This window comes from Schistocerca cancellata, chromosome 6 (genome assembly GCF_023864275.1).
Source record: "Schistocerca cancellata isolate TAMUIC-IGC-003103 chromosome 6, iqSchCanc2.1, whole genome shotgun sequence".
Classification (NCBI taxonomy): Eukaryota; Metazoa; Arthropoda; class Insecta; order Orthoptera; family Acrididae; genus Schistocerca; species Schistocerca cancellata.
Genome location: NC_064631.1, coordinates 310,584,244 through 310,601,619, shown reverse-complemented (window position 1 = coordinate 310,601,619; position 17,376 = coordinate 310,584,244). Strand labels below are relative to the sequence as shown.

Sequence of the window (17,376 nt, the reverse complement as noted above, 5' to 3'; positions counted from 1 at the left end):
CAAACGGCATTGATTACGTATTTGTTTATATGTTCAGATGTGCTAACAAAACTAACTGGGTTCCATTTAAAAAACGTAGGTTTGTGTTAAAAAACTTACTTCCGTGCATATTTTTATGGTTTGTATTAACCAATTACACTACCCGTCCTCACAGCTTTAATTCCGCCAGTACCCCGCCTCCTTCCTTCCAAACTTCGCAGAAGCTCTACTGCATAACTTGCAGAACTAGCACTACTGGAAGAAAGGATATTGCGGAGACACGGCTTAGCCACAGCCAAGGGGATGTTTCCAGAATGATATTTCCACTCTGCAGCGGAGTTTGCACTGATATGAAACTTCCTGGCAGATTAAAACTGTGTCCACTTGCACGAGGTCCCGAGTTCGAGTCTCTGTCGGGCACACAGTTTTAATCTGCCAGGAAGTTTCATTCTAGCTTCTGTTTACTAGGAATTCTTAAATTCTGTCGTACCATTGGTAGCATATTCTGCAAGTTCGTATTTTGTTCATTAGGCGGCAAAGTAGAACTGTGTCGAACGCCTGCCGGAACTCAAGTAACACGGCATTCAACCTTATCGGTCACTGTCGGCCTGTTGCAGGCGGAATGGCGTCGGCGCTGAGTGCGCGTGCAGCAGCGGCGGCGGCGCGGCCGGGCGGCGGCGGCGGCTGTGCGCGCGTGCTGTGAAGTGATGTGAGGGAGGCGACAGCCAGCCAGGCCGGCCGAGATGCGCTGCGGCCCGCTGCTGCTGGCGCTGCTGCAGTGGCTGCCGCCGCCCGCGGCCGCGCACGTCGCCTGGACGCCCATCTACGTCGACGGAAACAGTGAGTCGAGCACCTGCCTTCTCCTGCCCACTTCTCGCGCCTACTGTCTTTAGTCCAGCACCAGTAACTGCTGTGTCCTTTCAGAAGCCTTATAGATTGCGCCTGAGGAAGTGTCTGTGTTCGGACCAAATCTAATGAGTGTTTCAAGAGCGGTAGCAAAGATACGTCAGAGACTGAAGTATATGTAAGGCCTCATATCGTCAGATGAGAAAGTCTGTTCCACAAGGGTCTATGTTCGGACCAAATTTACCGTGTGTTTCAGAAGCAATAACAAAAATATTAGGAGAATATAGTATATGTAAAGCCTCACATTGTCCGATGAGGTAATCACAGGGATCTTTGCTACCTAAGATAAGGGTCCCTGATATCATCCCCACAGCCCTCTAGGAATTTCCAGTTTCCACTGTTGTTAACAAATGCTTAGCTGCGCATGCATGTGTGATACAATGCCATTACTTAGTTGAGAGTGTTTGTTGTGTGGAGCACATGTAACTTGCGTACAAGTGGGAATTAAATTTCCTATGTTGAGGTGAAGTCAAAGTAATAGCCAGCAGTTCCTAATGTGAGTCATGATTTGTGCTGAAATACTGGGCTGTATTTAGGTCGTGTGTTGTAGTTTATCGCGTGTAATCGCTGTAGCCAAGGACTTCGCCTATGTCGTTGTACCGTCGATTATGATCTGTGCATGGTCGTAATTTCGTCTCACTTGGGGTTGCTATTTTCGTCCTGGAGACAAAATTTGGAACTGTTATTAAAACTAAATTTTATTTCCTATTTATAAAGATTACTTAAATTTTTGATATGGTGTAACTCAAGGGGAGAGAAATGGATTAATTGCCGGGAATGCTTAATACGTGATCACGAAACATTCTCTTCATCTACACATACATAGAAATTCATATGCCGGACGTAGTGGCAGAGCGGCTCTAGGCGCTACAGTGTGGAACCGTGCGATCGCTACAGTCGCAGGTTCGAATCCTGCCTGGGGAATGGCTGTGTGTGTTGTCCTTAGGTTAGATAGGTTTAAGTAGCTCTAAGATCTAGGTGACTGATGACCTCAGAAGTTAAGTCCCATAGCGCTCAGAGCCATTTGAACTGGTTCGCAGGAGAGCTTCTGTAAAGTTTGGAAGGTAGGAGACGAGATACTGGCAGAAGTAAAGCTGTGAGTACCGGGCGTGAGTCGTGCTTCGGTAGCTCAGATGGTAGAGAACTTGCCCGCGAAAGGCAAAGGTCCCGAGTTCGAGTCTCGGTCGGGCACACAGTTTTAATCTGCCAGGAAGTTTCATATCAGCGCACACTCCGCTGCAGAGTGAAAATCTCATTCTGCACTATAGACTAATTGAAATAAAACATACAACATAACAGTGTTCAGTTTACATTGGTTATAGCGATACACCTGTTTACAGAGATAAGTTTCCATTTCGGGTGTAGGTGATGATGATAGGTTTACCATTTCTGTATTCAAGTATAAATTATAAAGTGTGTTTCAGCTTGAATTTTTCGACTTTGTTTGCGACTATAAGTTGTTCGCCAATTCTGCTGTATTGTTTAAGCATGCTTCACGTAACTACTAATACTGGCAGTGCCAACTGGTAATTTTGTAGTATTTTTGTACTGCTTTTGTAACGGATACATTACATTTGGATGCAGGGAATATGGAAAACGTCTTCCTAAGCGTATAGCACCAGACTCGAAAACTTATAGTACAGTGCCTAGCAAGCACATTTCATCTGAAAGTGCAAATAAACGGCAGGATGGGATAGCAGACATTAACCAATATGTGGAATATAATACTTCAACATCCACGTGAAAAATACCTACACGTACCAGCGTTTGTAAATAAGAACATGACGGCGTCCATCCTCACCATTTATAGGAGTTTCAACATTTTAGGCGTACAGATACAGGTTGACAGTTGCAATTTGGTCGTTGGCTAATTCAAAATTGCTGAGTAATGCCAATAACACTATTTACAGATGAGGTCAATTTCGCTAGTAAAAGCACCGATAACTTTCATAACTGGTGACCTGACAACACACCTTTGTGGACACACAATTTCAAGAACATTTCTCTGTATACGTGTGCTGCAGTATGATACTCATTCGATCGGACATGTGCAGCCGTGTCGCCTCACAGGGCTACGTTATCTACATTTTCTCGAAAACGGATTTCTAGCATTGTTGGAGAAGATTTCTTTGGCTACAAGGATGTTTCTCCAGCATGATTATGCTCCTGAACCTTCTAAAATACCTACTGTGGCACTTGAAACACCCTATTCTCTTCATATACCTGGCTGGCTATCATCAGCGATAGCACAGATGGCGACTGTGTATCACATGAGAGGACTGTAATACACAGATGCCCGTATACCGCACTGTTGCTAGCTGACCAATGGACAGACTTAGCCTGTATGGAGAACTGCCTTCAGATAAGAACGTGGATGATATCGCTTGTATCAAAGTAGGAGCAGGTCTATACCCTGTTTCCTGAAGGGGAACAGTCTAACTCTGGATCTGACAAATATTAAAGAAGAGTGGACTTCATATTTCACCTTTACGTCTTTGTCATACAGCGTGTAATGGGTATAAGTGAATATTTCTATTGGTGACTAAGGTTGGAGCACTGAACGACGAGCCGGCCGGTGTGGCCATGCGGTTAAAGGCGCTTCAGTCTGGAACCGCGTGCCCGTTCCGGTCGCAGGTTCGAATCCTACCTCGGGCATGGATGTGTGTGATGTTGTTAGGTTAGTTAGGTTTAAGTAGTTCTAAGTTCTAGGGGACTGATGACCACAGATGTTAATTCCCATAGTGCTCAGAGCCATTTGAACCATTTGAACTGAACGACGTTCAGTCAGTGTTTACGGCATTGGCAGATTAATAATTACATCCATTACAAGTCGTATATTTTTATGTTGGTTCCTATCTCCAAGTACATGCACCAAGAATAAATCAGTAATTCTTATTTTTGCCTGGGCTGCAGGTCTGGTGTTGAAGTATGGACATATGGATGCAAAGCAGTTAGTATAAACTGACAGGCGTGGTCCGCTTAGTGGAGAAGTTACAGCTGTGCAGAAAACATCAGGTCGTACGGTTTGTGAAGTTTTCTGGGAAGAATGATTTGTATACATATTAAGGCACCAAATGTAAAAATATCTGCAATTATATCAATTATACCCTGTATAATATTTGAGACAAGCATTAAGATGTCTGCACTGATGGTTTGAATCGAGGAGACTCACTTTGCTTTTTGGTCAAGTTCTATATGTGTCCTCAGGATTCGCCATTCCTATAAATAAACAGTATTTATCGCAGAGCTACCTGCAAATCCTGATGGCACTGGGGCAGAGAAGGCGTTTTCAGAAGAAAACGTTTCACATTAGCCCTCGACTGGAATTATCAATGGATAAAGACACAGAATATATTTGACGCTTGAAGAGCTGCATTTTAGCTACCAGCTGTACGAATTTCTCTTTATTCTTTACTAGTTTCTATATCAACGACCATAATAATATGAAGAAAATTCATTAAATCAGAGGGATAAGCAGTTCCTCAGCATTGCAAGTTATTTACTTAATCACGCGCAATTCACCATGACTCTGAACTGCATAAAGTTTGCCTCACAATTAGTCACAACCGAATACGAAAGAAATACCGTAAGGACTGATCTCAGTTTGATTGATGAACTACCTTTTTCTCCTGTGATGATGGTAGCTACGACCGAAACAATAAAGAACAAAACATAATTAGCAGAAATACTCAATAAAAAGCAGTCCTTCAAGTTCCTGACAGCTGTAGCAAGTCACTCACTAATATACTTGACACTTTTCTCCTTCCTCTTTGGAAGGGGATTCTGCTATGTATCAGAGGGGAAACAAAGAAGAAGACGTATCAGCGAAGGAAGCTTCCAGGGAACGTTGAATATGGTGCCATTCCCTGCAGGCCGTGAACTTTCTGTTGAGTCAAAGGGTCATGCAACTGTGAGAGAAGGAGTGGCTGGCGGTGAGAAGACTATCAGCTGCGGTCGGTGGAGCCAGCTCTCATACAGATCACGTGACTGCACACTCACGTGAGAGGACCTCCTGTTCGCCAGTCTTTGATGGCTGTGGTGCTAAATTTAGTGTGTACCGCTTGTTAATTAAGCGCATTTGATCATGAGAGGTCAGAAACAAATTTTAGTGGAGATCTGCACTCTGTTTTGAAGGTCAACGAAATGAATCTGGTAAACCAGCTAAAATTTTACGTGGTGTCGAGGCTAGAGTCCAGGCTTTTAGGCTCCAGCTTTTAAATTATTGCAGAATGACTGAGATGCTTTATTTATCCATTGAGTATCAACCCACTTCTGCATGTTGTACTATTTCTGTTGATTTCACTCATGTTCTCTTTTGCATACTGAGTTTTAAATTCACTAAATCGTGATTACCTCTCTCTCTTTTTCTGTGTGTGTGTGTGTGTGGCGTGGAGAGATTTTTGTTTTTCGATTTTTATTGGATTTTTACTATTTTGCCTCTTTTAGGCACCCTCATGTCATAAAAAAGTAGTACGGTAGCCAAATATAATCTCTTGCGATCCAGCCAACAGCCAGAAAATTATCATCAGCGAAAAGAGTTCATTTAAACATTATGCGTTTCCTAAGTGTAACTGTGAATAATGAACACTGGAATACAATTCCAGTGCACCTCCGAGAAAGGGGAACATCTGTTCAGATGTATAAATTAGCCACGGTGGGGCTGATAAGGCGTGAGGCTATTTTTCATTACAATGTCTGCGATTATATACAACAATGTAAGAACGCTAGATGCATGAACTTCGACTGCGCATAGATTAAGTTCTTTTTACTGACACATTTATGACGATCATCCAGGACAAGGGCTTATTAATATTACCTGTATAGGAAATTTCGAACAGTGCCGTGATAACAGCAAATCAGAAAACTTGGACAGTGATTTTTAACCGAGAATAAGTTTGTTATTGTGTATGAAGCTATTCACTGTGCAGACGACATGGAAGTGAATAATCGAAAAACATTGTACTAAACGTGCCGATTCAGTAAGCGATTCCCACTAAAATTAAACTGGTAAATTGAACAGAAAAAGTTAGTGTATCAAGAGATTGATGACCAGTTATTGTAATATTTCTTTTAACATAAATATAAAGTGATGTAAAATAATGTATCGATGGATCAAAAACGGTATGAACTTAAGTATCATATTGCTGAAGTAGTCATGCTTCTCATCTGATACATCCTGTCGAAGAGAAAGTTCGCTGTTGTTGGACTATTATAGGGAATTATGTCTGTCACAAGACAGTTGATGTGTATATTATTATCGCTTAAATTATCACATCGATCTAATTTTCATTCCAGTCAGTTATACACTTCCAAAGGTAAAATAAATATCGTCGTTTGAATAGTGAATAGTGAATTTTATCGATAACAGTATACTGATTTTTGATATTCAAAATCTTTAAATTGAACGTTACATTTCAACGTTGAACGTTATTATACTGAATATTTATCCAGATAATCGCTGAATAAAATTTGGTTCCTTGTGTTTGTCGTACAGTCAGTCCATGAATTCACTCTTGCAGATCCCATCCCTTAGTCGTTCCCAGAAAAAAAAAAAAAAATCCGCGCCCCGTTGCGATGAACTGCAGTGGGTTCTGGGAATCATTAAACGTCATAGCTTTCTAGCAATTCAGGAGCGCGGCTATCAATTGCCGGGCGAGGCTTGGTGTTGCGGCCTGCTGAAACGAGAAGAAATTTACATTTATGAGAAATACGCCGCATTTCTGGCATCATCCCTGCATAAATAGAGCCGTGGAAAATCGGGACGCTGAACTGCACTTGGCGATCGCGACGGAGCGGCGGGAGCGGAAAAAAATAATACGATGAGCAGCAGCTGAGCCCGCCGGCGCTCCTGATTCCGGCAGCGGTCGTGTTTTACGTCCGCAGGGCCCATAAGCTGAAGTAATGTGGCCTGCGCTGTTGTCGAGAGCACGCTCTATGGCCGGTGCAAGTTCTATGCTTAGAATAACAGCTCTATCCGGATCAGTGAAAAACTATATGAGAGTCATTGTCCTCTGGCAATAGCGTAGGGACTAACCGTTGACAAATGCTAATTCTAAATAATTTAGAGATCGAGTTTAATACGAGAAATAGTGGCACATACATTATTTGGGACACTGGTATACTATCACTGAAGTAATTCATTACACCGTGTAAAGAATGAGTTTAAATTCAGTGAGAAAGATTGTGCTATGCACGTTGGTTTTGTTACTGCCGTTCCGAGGGCTGTTTTAATGCAGTTCTCCAAGATGGTCGGTTATGTGACTCTCTCGGTTGAACGCAGCATGACTACTGCAACCTATATCTGTTTTAACTTGCTGATTGTTTCACAACATTTATAGCGCTCTACAACTTTTACCCCTCATATTGTCCTACATTAAGAAATTACCAGCTGGACTCGCATTCGGGAGGACGATGGTTCAATCCCGCGTCCGGCCATCCTGATTTACGTTTTCCGTGATTTCCTTAAATCGCTCCACGCAAATGCTGGGATGGTTCCTTTGCAAGGGCACGGCCGACTTCCTTCCCCATCCTTCCCTAGTCCGATGAGACCGATGACCTCGCTGTTTGGTCTCTTCCCACCAAACAACCAACCAACCAATTACCAGCTTTTTGAATTCTCAGTATGTTTTCCGTCACATCCTCCCATTTTCCTCTAGTCAAGTAATGTCATGTAGCTCCTTTATCCCCGATGTGATTCATTATCTCTTTGTTGGTAATCCATTCCACACATATAAATTACAGCATTATACTGTATCGCAATATTTCAAAAGTAAACATTTTGTTTTCTGTTTTTAAGGGAGAGCTTTGCACCTGGAGGACAGGTTTCCTGGTTTTCCTGGTCTGCTTTTCAGTCTAATGACAGATTTTAGAATCCCATCAAGGAACGCGCATTAGTAATCACCAAACGCAGTTTCCGTCAGATACTGCTGTTTTTGTTACTGTGAGACATGAGGTTGTGTTTTGTGCAGCGTTTGTGAATAGGTTGAAAATCAAAGGAACTAAAATCGAAATTAGTGTTATTTGCCAGTAGCTTCTATTACAAAAATTATTTAACTTGGAACTGGATTTTGATCATGCTTCTTCTTAACTTCGTTTCACTTTGGGTTGGTACATAAGTTCGTAGCGTTTTTCCATAAATTTAATAGATACACATAACACACACTTGGGGCGGCACGGTTCTTTCCGTCCCTTTACGACGAACCTGCTCCTAACTGTGAACATTGTCTCAGCAGATCATCAGTAGAAAAGCCGAGTGAAACCTACTGCACTTCGACGTGAACCAGGCTGCAATTAAAATCACTAATATACGTTTCGGGGGAAACACGAAATGAAAAGTTGGAAATTTTGTCCTCAATTAATATATTCTGAGACTTAGATGAACAAGTATCACTGACAAGCCCGTGCTAGTCTTAACACAATCACTCAAAATCCCTTTCACTCACGTTAGCAAGTTTATGGTGTTGAATTTCCCGAAAACGTAATAGCTACAAAAATACTAATTGTTTTTGATTGAGAACGCTCGCCAAATATTAAGTCTGTCGGTACCAAATGCGGTCACAGTTTTTAGCCACCGACCTGCTTAATACGCCACGCGGAATATATTTTTTTTCTCGTCACAAAATTCACTTAAAAATTCTGAAATTTCTACACACATATCGGAATAATTATTCCGTCACTTTCCAACACTTTTGATGTATGAAACACTGCTACATCCGGCAAATTATCATTTCCAGCGGAACTACTACTGCACATGTCCGATCTCTTTCATGGCTAGGCTTCGACCCTTCTCTAGAATACTCTAAGTCTTCTCTACCAGCAGAGAAATGCGCGCGAAGAATATTGCTTTGCCATTGATCAGTTTACTCAACATTCTCCCGCGTCAGTCCGCGCTTTTCATCAATAACCAACCGCAAAATAGTAAACCTAGCGACTGCATTTTTTACCGACTTAATTATCTAATATGCTGAAGTTTTGCTTATGAATTAAGTTATTTACTATTATTATTTATACCTGAATTAACTTTCCCTTTACCATGAACTTACTTTACAAATATATTCTACAAAAATCCCCTTTGTCCATATCCATACTTCTTCGAAATGTTCCCACACTAAATCGTACTACATAACTCGTTAAACAATTATCTTCATATTAACATTAATCCACGCTCACGCATCATTCATACTGCTAAAACACATTTATAACATTTTACATACACAAAAAGACATAATAATACTTTATGAAAATACCAGAACAGTTTATGAAAACCATTCTATTATTTTAGTGCACTCTACTGGGCACAATCGAAACTAAATCAGCCCCCTATCGAATACTGTCCTTTATCGGCTAAAACATAAACTATGTGTCCATTCAGTCTCGCGTCACCATCTGTCACTATCCAGCTCTGAGACACATCTCCCACTTAACCGCCTCCACGGCACGATCGGTATACGGCGCTACGCCTCAAACTCCAGCCACCAGTAACATATTCTCCAACACTATTTCCAACAGTCTCCCAACGCTGCGATAACTTTCCGATGTAAAAATCACGTGGTGGGGCAAACAAGCAATCGAGCTCAAGTTCGTTGAAGGTTCTTGGATAGACAGCGTAAAAGACGAAAATCTGAAGGTACAAGGTCAGGTGAATAACTTGGGTACGGGATGACTTCCCCACTCAACTCCTGTGTTGTGCTTTCTGTCACTATAGCACGATGCAGGCAAGCGTTATCATGGGCTAGCATCACTTCACGTAGTCTTCCTGATACTTGTTCTGGGACTGGGTCTGCAAGACGTCTCAGTTGTTGACAATAAATGTCAGCAGTGGTGGTTACATCTCAGGGAAGCAGTTCGTAATACACGATACACGACAACGTCGCTGTTTCACCAAATGCTTAATACTATTTTTTGTGGCTGTGCACTTCCATGTAACAATATACTCCAGACAAATACCTCCACAAAATAGTTGCTAAAATTTGAATTTATGCGCTATGAGAATATATTTCTATGTATCAGATTTTTTTTAATACTGTCAGTTTACACTTTCTATGTCCACTACTTCTGTCATATTCAGCTATTTTATGCCTAAACCTTGTCTACTAATTGTACTATCATATTTCATCGTCTAATTTTCTCATCATCTCTTGACGATTCGACTACACATCTTACACGTTCATCCCCATAACCTCTATTCATGACGCTATCCATTCCACTCAAATGATCTTCCAAGTACTTTGATGTTCCTGAAAAATATACCGCCCTCAGAATTTGTCAAATTTTTCATTTCTTATCTATGATCTTCAATACCGTTGCCAAATTTATCCGTTTCCGTTATTGCTAGCTTTATGCGCGGACTGAATTACATGAGGATTAGATTATGCGCTTGCTTCATTCCTTTAATACATACTGGAATTCCCTCAAGTCCTCCGCCTCTTATAAGTGCTTTCCTCTCCTGCCTTAATCGAAACTGAAGGAAAGTGTGATTATAGAACATGACTAAAGTGCTTGGATTCCCACTTCAAGTAGAAACTGACTGTAAGAAGAGCGCTTGGGTATCAGTGAAAGTGGATGCATCGTAAAATGTTCTTAAGCAACTCAAAGGCCCATCAATGCAAAGGTCCATCATTACATTTCCTTTGACACCAATACAAAGAATTAGTTGATAAGCCTTAATACCCACAACTGTTGTCTCTTATTTCCTTACTGGCAAAGAAAAGGTGGCAGATTTCATCAGGACATCAAAGCGGCGGATGACGGTAGAAGGGCCTCTGAAGAGCCAATGCAAATGTTGGTCACTTCACCGAGACATACAACAAGCCATTATTAATCGGAGGAAAAACAATATTAAATTTGTTAAGAAGAAAAGACAACGGAAATGTACGAGGATCGATATATAATTCCTGTGTAATAAAGTGGTGTACCTATAGTTGTTATCTAATGCTCTCAGTTGATCGCGGAAAGGACCTCGGTCTCTCTATATTTCATGCCTTGTCCACAGCAGATTTCTCTGGCTAACTTAGCCTACTGTAAAATCTACATCCATCGCTTCTGTTTCTAACGATGAGACATGTAAGGTCGATTTGTCTCACATGGGAAAGAAGCTTGTATACCCCGCCTCCTTAGGTCCCGACAAATTTTCAGAAATCCAGTAATTGTTGGTTTCGACCCACAACCGGTACGACAGCATTTTATTCACAAGCGGCGTATTATTTGACATCCCACTTAAATATTAATTGTTTTTCTTTGGGTTTTGGTGACACACTCAAAAATCCAACTAACGTGCCAGTGAATCATTTCTACTTTTACGTTAATTACTGCGTAGACATACCTTTGTAACAGAAATAAATATAAAATCACCGAGCGAGGTGGCGCAGTGGTTAGACACTGGACTCGCATTCGGGAGGACGACGGTTCAATCCCGCGTCCGGCCATCCTGATTTAGGTTTTCCGTGATTTCCCTAAATCACTCCAGGCAAATGCCGGGATGGTTCCTCTGAAAGGGCACGGCCGACTTCCTTCCCCATCCTTCCTTAATCCGATGAGACCGATGACCACGCTGTCTGGTCTCCTTCCCCAAACAACAACCAACTAAATATAAAATTCTAAATTGTATTATAGGGTTAAGTGTTATTGTTTCTGGTTAAGATAATTCCTCAGGTCTTTAAGACATTTCAGTGAAAAAAGCATTATTTGTACAGGGTAAATAAAAATTAATAGCAGAGATCGACAATATGCTAGTATATGGAAACAGAAGCAAATACTTTCCGATAAACATGGTTTTTCCGTTTGCGAGACAACTGTGAAATTGTGTTTACGAGCTGCCACTGGATTCTGTATGAAAAATTGTATGATTTAATACAAACATATTTGAAAATTAAATTCCGACGTAACTGGGTTAGCCGGCCGGAGTGGCCGAGCTGTTCTAGGCGCTACAGTCTGGAACCGCGCAACCGCTACGGTCGCAGGTTCGAATCCTGCCTCGGGCGTGGATGTGTGTGATGTCCTTAGGTTAGTTATGTTTAAGTAGTTCTAAGTTCTAGGGAACTGATGACCTCAAAAGTTAAGTCCCGTAGTGCTCAGAGCCATTTGAACCATTTTTGTAATTGGGCTCAAATTTCACACAAGCTCTGCCTTACCTCGCACAAAGTTGGGGATTTTGGTTTGTGGATGATCGGGGACAGGCGTATTTTTCTGCTGATATAAGATGACGTCTAACGCGCGTATGTGGTCCATGGTGGAGAGGTGAAACACAGCGTGTACCTTGGTCTCCAAGAACACCTGACCTCGATCCCTCTTTTGTTCTTGTGGTATCTCAAACGTGAAATGTACAGCTCTCCGTTGACACTGTTGAAGAAATGGAGCTCGAATATGAATTGTCTTTTCAGGATATACGATGTGACCCAGGGTTGTTCGAAAGAATTCATAACTCACTGCAGAGATGAATGCACTATGACCTCCAAATGTAAGGACAAAGCTTGGAACACATCCTTCAACAGACACGATTGTGTAGAGTCTTGTACTGTAAGGAAGCAAGGGAGAGGATGTTGTTAATGGTGGCCGGTCTCATCTTTCTACAACACAAATTCACACGTGGATTAATACTGTTCCTTTTTTACAAGTCGCTGCTTCTTAACTTGAACAGAGCCCATGTTCCTGGTACAAGCTCATCAGTAACAGTCCTCTTGCAGACATTATCGGTAATCTTCCTGTTGTCACAATTCTGTTCGCTGTGTACTATCGTAACCTGCGTTGAACTACACCCGCTCTGTGACTGAATTGACAGACGCAAAACTGGAGTTTGAGTCAGTGACAGTCAGTGCCAGCGACTTGATGAGGCCCTCCGGTAAGCGACGACACATATTGTCGAGAGGGTGTTGGCGACATGTTGTTTGTCGGTGTGTCTGTGCCCTCTCTCGTGACAGGCGCGCTTTATCCATGGCCTACCATCGATCTTCGCTGTACATCTTTACCGACCGGTGTGCTGGCGACATCTTACGCCAGCACATTCATCTCCCGCCGAAATGCTGCACCATTGTCGTGTAGGGAAGATAAAAACGACAACAGGGAGGGAAGAAGGTCGCTGGATGTAGACCTGAGCTGGTAGCGGTGACTGTGGATGACGGCGTACTCCCGACCATACCCCGCCATCTGGCTCGTGAGGCAACAGGAACATCTTCGGAAATACTGCAGCCACGGCACACATCCAGGCCTGAAGGTGCGTCCTGGGGCGATGACGGCGACGGCGGGTCCAAGTCATCGGGTGTGCGAGCAGGGACGGCAGAGGCGAGGGGACATGGTCCATCCGCTCCTCATGGGACGGCCTGGTGGCCCCAGCGGGGGGCTGCGAAGGCCGCGCGGTCCCGTGACTCCGTGAATCTGGGGGAAGAAAAGCAGCAGAATTGCGAGGCAAATGAAACGCATGAACTTGGTTCTCGTGGCGGCGCTGCGAACCATCGGGACCTGCAATCAATTGCATAAAAGAGCCAAGGCGTTCCTGGATCACACGTCTTTCCCAGAGCCCACAGTTGCCATAAACCCTGAAAAGAACGAGACCGCGCGGCGCAAAGCGATACTTGTTCACCACCTGCGGCGCTCGATTCTGCGGTGGGAGTAGCAAGTGTAGCAGCGTCCAAAGGCTTCGATGAAGAAGTTCCGCCGATTATGGTCCGTCTCGTGGGTAGGAGTGATAGGAGTCGAGGAAGAGTTACACCGCCTGTTCCCGTGCGTGGTTGGTGCGAAGCGTGGCCATCGGTTGTTTAAAAGTGCCTTTGCAGCGTTCTGCTTTTCCATTGGACTGGGGGTGAAACAGAGCACTCGTTAGATGACGATTGCCATTTCGTTCACAAAACTGTTCGAAAGCACATGAAGTGAACTGTGGTCCGTTGTCTGAGACAAGAACGTGTGGCAAACCTCCTATACAAAATATGGAAGACAATGCTTGAATTGAGCTATGTGATGCAATAGAGGCCATAGGCACCGCAAATGGGCACTTGCTGAAAGAGTCTACCACTGTGAGTAAACTAGTCTTCCAAAATAGTCCTACAAAGTCAATGTGCACTCGTTGCTATGGCGGTTGAGTCTTACGCCCACCTGAAAATACCTGTAGCGGAGCGGATTGGTTTTCCGCGCATGCGCGACGTTTTGAGATCATCTCTGCAACGTGGGCGACCATGCCCTGCCAAGTACAGTGCCGGCGCGTGAAGTGTTTAGTGCGAACAATTCCCCAATGTCGCAGGTGGAGCAATCGCAACACATAATGTAGATAGCATTTCCAGAGAAACACTGAAACCCCAAAACAAAAACACCTTACCTTACTAATACGGTGTAGGAAACCCATTGGCTTTCAACGCAGCTTCCAGTAGTATCGTAATGCATAAATACAAATTCTGTATGGTTTTAACTTCGTCATGTAAGGTTTTCAAAGAAAGTCTTCCTGCAAAACTGTGTCAAGTTATGTGATCAGAGTGGAGGTTGATAACGATCACGCACCCTGCTCCGCAAAGTAGACAAAAAGGACCAATAATATTGAAAACTGATGATTGTGGCGGCCAGAGGAGATGTGATAGTTCATCCTTTTCCTCAGAAAACCAGTCCTGCACGATGTGAATAGTGTTAACAAGAACCCTGTCTTCTTGGAACACAATATCACTATTGCGAAACGAACATTTTATCATGGGATGCACGTGGTTATCCAAAAGAGTAACATTATCCTTAGTAGTAAAGTGGTCCTGCTGAGTAACCGGATATGACTACTCAAATCATCACCGAAAACTCACCAAGTTTCAATATTTGGACATACACTCAGCCAGAATTCGGGAACAGGGTGCAGCGAGACTCATCCGACCAAGTGACGTTCTTCCGTTCCTCCATAGTTCAGGTTTTATGGCTTCGACACCCCGTTTTCCTGTTACGGGCATTTGCTTCATTCACTAGTGGTTCTGGAATTACAGATCACCCTGGGATGTGCATTAACATCTGCAGGTTTCTGTAGCTGTCTTCCTCTTATTTTTCGTCACAACCTTTTTCAGTGACTTTGCGCATGATGTTTATCCGTTTCATGTATGCGGTATAAGTCTTTGATACGGTGCCTCTTGAAATATGAAACGCTTCGGTTACCTTGAGTACAGAAGCATCCACCATACGAGAACCAGCAATTTTTTTCCCTTTGTTATTTACTTAGCTCCGTCATAATGCACCCTCAAATACTCAGGTCGCTGTCGATTGCCTCCAAGTCTTAACGTGATCAACCTTGATCTAGTCATACAAAAAAATTTGTGCTACTAGGAGATTAAATAAAATTTAAATTTGAAAAATCAATTTTTTTGCGGAATTTCTCACGACTAACATGTCGGCAAGAGTGAACATAGACATTGGTTTTTGTGGAATTTCATCGGCCGGTATAAAATACTGGGGCATTGAGAGAAATATTTATCGAGTCAGTCAAATATTTTCAAAAATACTTGTATTGTCGTATCTTAGTGAATAATCGACTATGCAGCAAAGTGTCGACCGCTTGACGAAATGCGGGAAGACGAAGTCTACCTATACACTTGAATGTTTTATTAGCAAGAAGTCGTGTATAATTAAAGCTAAGTTTCAGACGACTGCTGTTTTTCTTAAACCGAGCTGATTCTTTTAGAGAACTTTGTTCTTTCCCAGGAAACTCATTATTGACTAGAATATTCCTCAGGTGCCTGCAAGAGGCAGACTTCAGCAGTTCTGTGCATCCGATGTATTATCCTTTTCGTAAACCGGAGTGACATGTGGTCTCTTCCTGTCACTCGGTGCTATTCACCTCGCAGACCCGCACAATGCATCAGTCTTCCCAGTAGTTCTGTATGTTGGTTGGAACGGTACATCAGAGTGCGACTTGGACTCGCATCCCTCTTCTTCAGCTCAGAGATTTAGTGGAAGTAAGTGATGATTACTCATTTAGTAGGAAGTAAGTGATCCAGCCCACAGCCGGACCACAGGTGGCAGCGAAGCGAGCAGCGGTTTTCCCGGAGGAGCCAGGGATCAGTGGCGGCAAACGAGAAAACCGACTGTCATCAATCAATTACCGGCGTAACAGATTACGGCTCGCGGCCGCTGTCCGCCTCCATCTGATCCTGATGGATGGAGGCCTCTGGGATTCATTAGTCCACGGCCGGCCGCCTGCTTACGGGTTACCATCAACTCGGGCGACCTTTGTTCCCTACTGGTCTATCGTGGAACTGTGGGAAGGACGCTCAAGCGATGGACTTCCCTTGAGCTGCCGGTGTAATCAACTGAAGGAGTGCTGGCCGCGGACGGTGCCCTTTGTGCAGCTTGCTTTCTCCACTGGAGCGTACCACTCTCTGGCCAAAGGTTACGAAGCATACTCCGACGAATTCATTGTTTTGGCAGAACTCATCATAGTAGCACATTCTTTTGCAGAATCTAAAGTTAATTGAGTGACATACTATCTGGTCGTCTCAGCTTTCTTAAGGCTCTTAAAGTTTTTTCGTAACTGTACGGTTTGAAATTCAGTGCCTGGGCTTCAGTACCCCACAGCAGTACAATACGCATATATATATATATATATATATATATATATATATATACACCGTGAGTAGTTCGACGTAAACGGAAGTTGGCAGACCTTGTTAGGCGTGTTTCAGTAACTGAAAGATTATTCAAATTTCGCACCAGTTGCCTTTTGAGGATCTAAATTAGTTTTTTTTTAAATGCACGCTGTAACAGTTGTGAGTGTTAGTTGCCTTTGAGATTAGACGTGATCGGTTGACAGTAGTCAAGAAAGCGTTTAAGGCGACAAAGACGCCATTATGAACGCCTCACTGAGTTTGATCGAGGTCGTGTAATAGGGCTATGAGAAGTAGGACATCCCTTCTGCGAAGCTGCCGATAGGCTTAGCAATAATGTAGCCACCATACATGGTTGCTGGCAGAGGTCGTCAAGGAAATGAACGGACGCGAGAAGACCAGTGTCTAGATAGCCACGTGGCACAAGCGAGGGGGAAGATCATCGTGTTAGGCGTGTGAGACTGGTGCATCGTACTGCAGCAGTTGAAGCAGCATTGGCATCAGCGTAACGCAACAAACTATTACAAATCGGTTACATCAAGGGCTGTTCCGAGCCAGATGCACTATAGTCTACAATCCACTGACCCCACCAGCGCTGTTTGTGAATTCAGTGGTGTTAAGCGAGAGCTCATTACAGGGCAGGCGGTCCGTCTGTTCTGGTGTCAAGCGAGAGCGCATTACAGGGCAGGGTGTCCGTCGGTTCTGTTTCCTGTTGAAAGCTGGATCCGACTCGGTGCCGGTGATGGCCGTGTGTAGGTTGGAAGGAGGGCAGTTGAGATCCTGCAACCAACCTGTCTGCATGCTAGGGGCACTGGACTTACCCCTGGAATTATGATTTGCGGTGCGGATAGTATGATCGCAGGAGCTCTCTCGGCGTTATCTGACGCACCACGACTGCAAATTCTACATTAGTCCTGTGCTTCGACCTGTTGTCATG

The 17,376-nt window shown here is 43.4% G+C and overlaps 1 protein-coding gene across 1 annotated transcript in view; it reads left to right on the top strand.

Annotated features, from left to right (window-relative positions):
- The first annotated feature begins 601 nt into the window (after window positions 1-601).
- Window positions 602-17,376, top strand: part of LOC126088306 (uncharacterized) — a 323,218-nt gene continuing 306,443 nt past the window's right edge. The window contains exons 1-2 of the mRNA XM_049906436.1: window positions 602-617; window positions 698-819. Of these exons, the coding sequence (XP_049762393.1) occupies window positions 602-617; window positions 698-819 (138 nt within the window). The remainder of the gene's footprint in view (window positions 618-697; window positions 820-17,376) is intronic.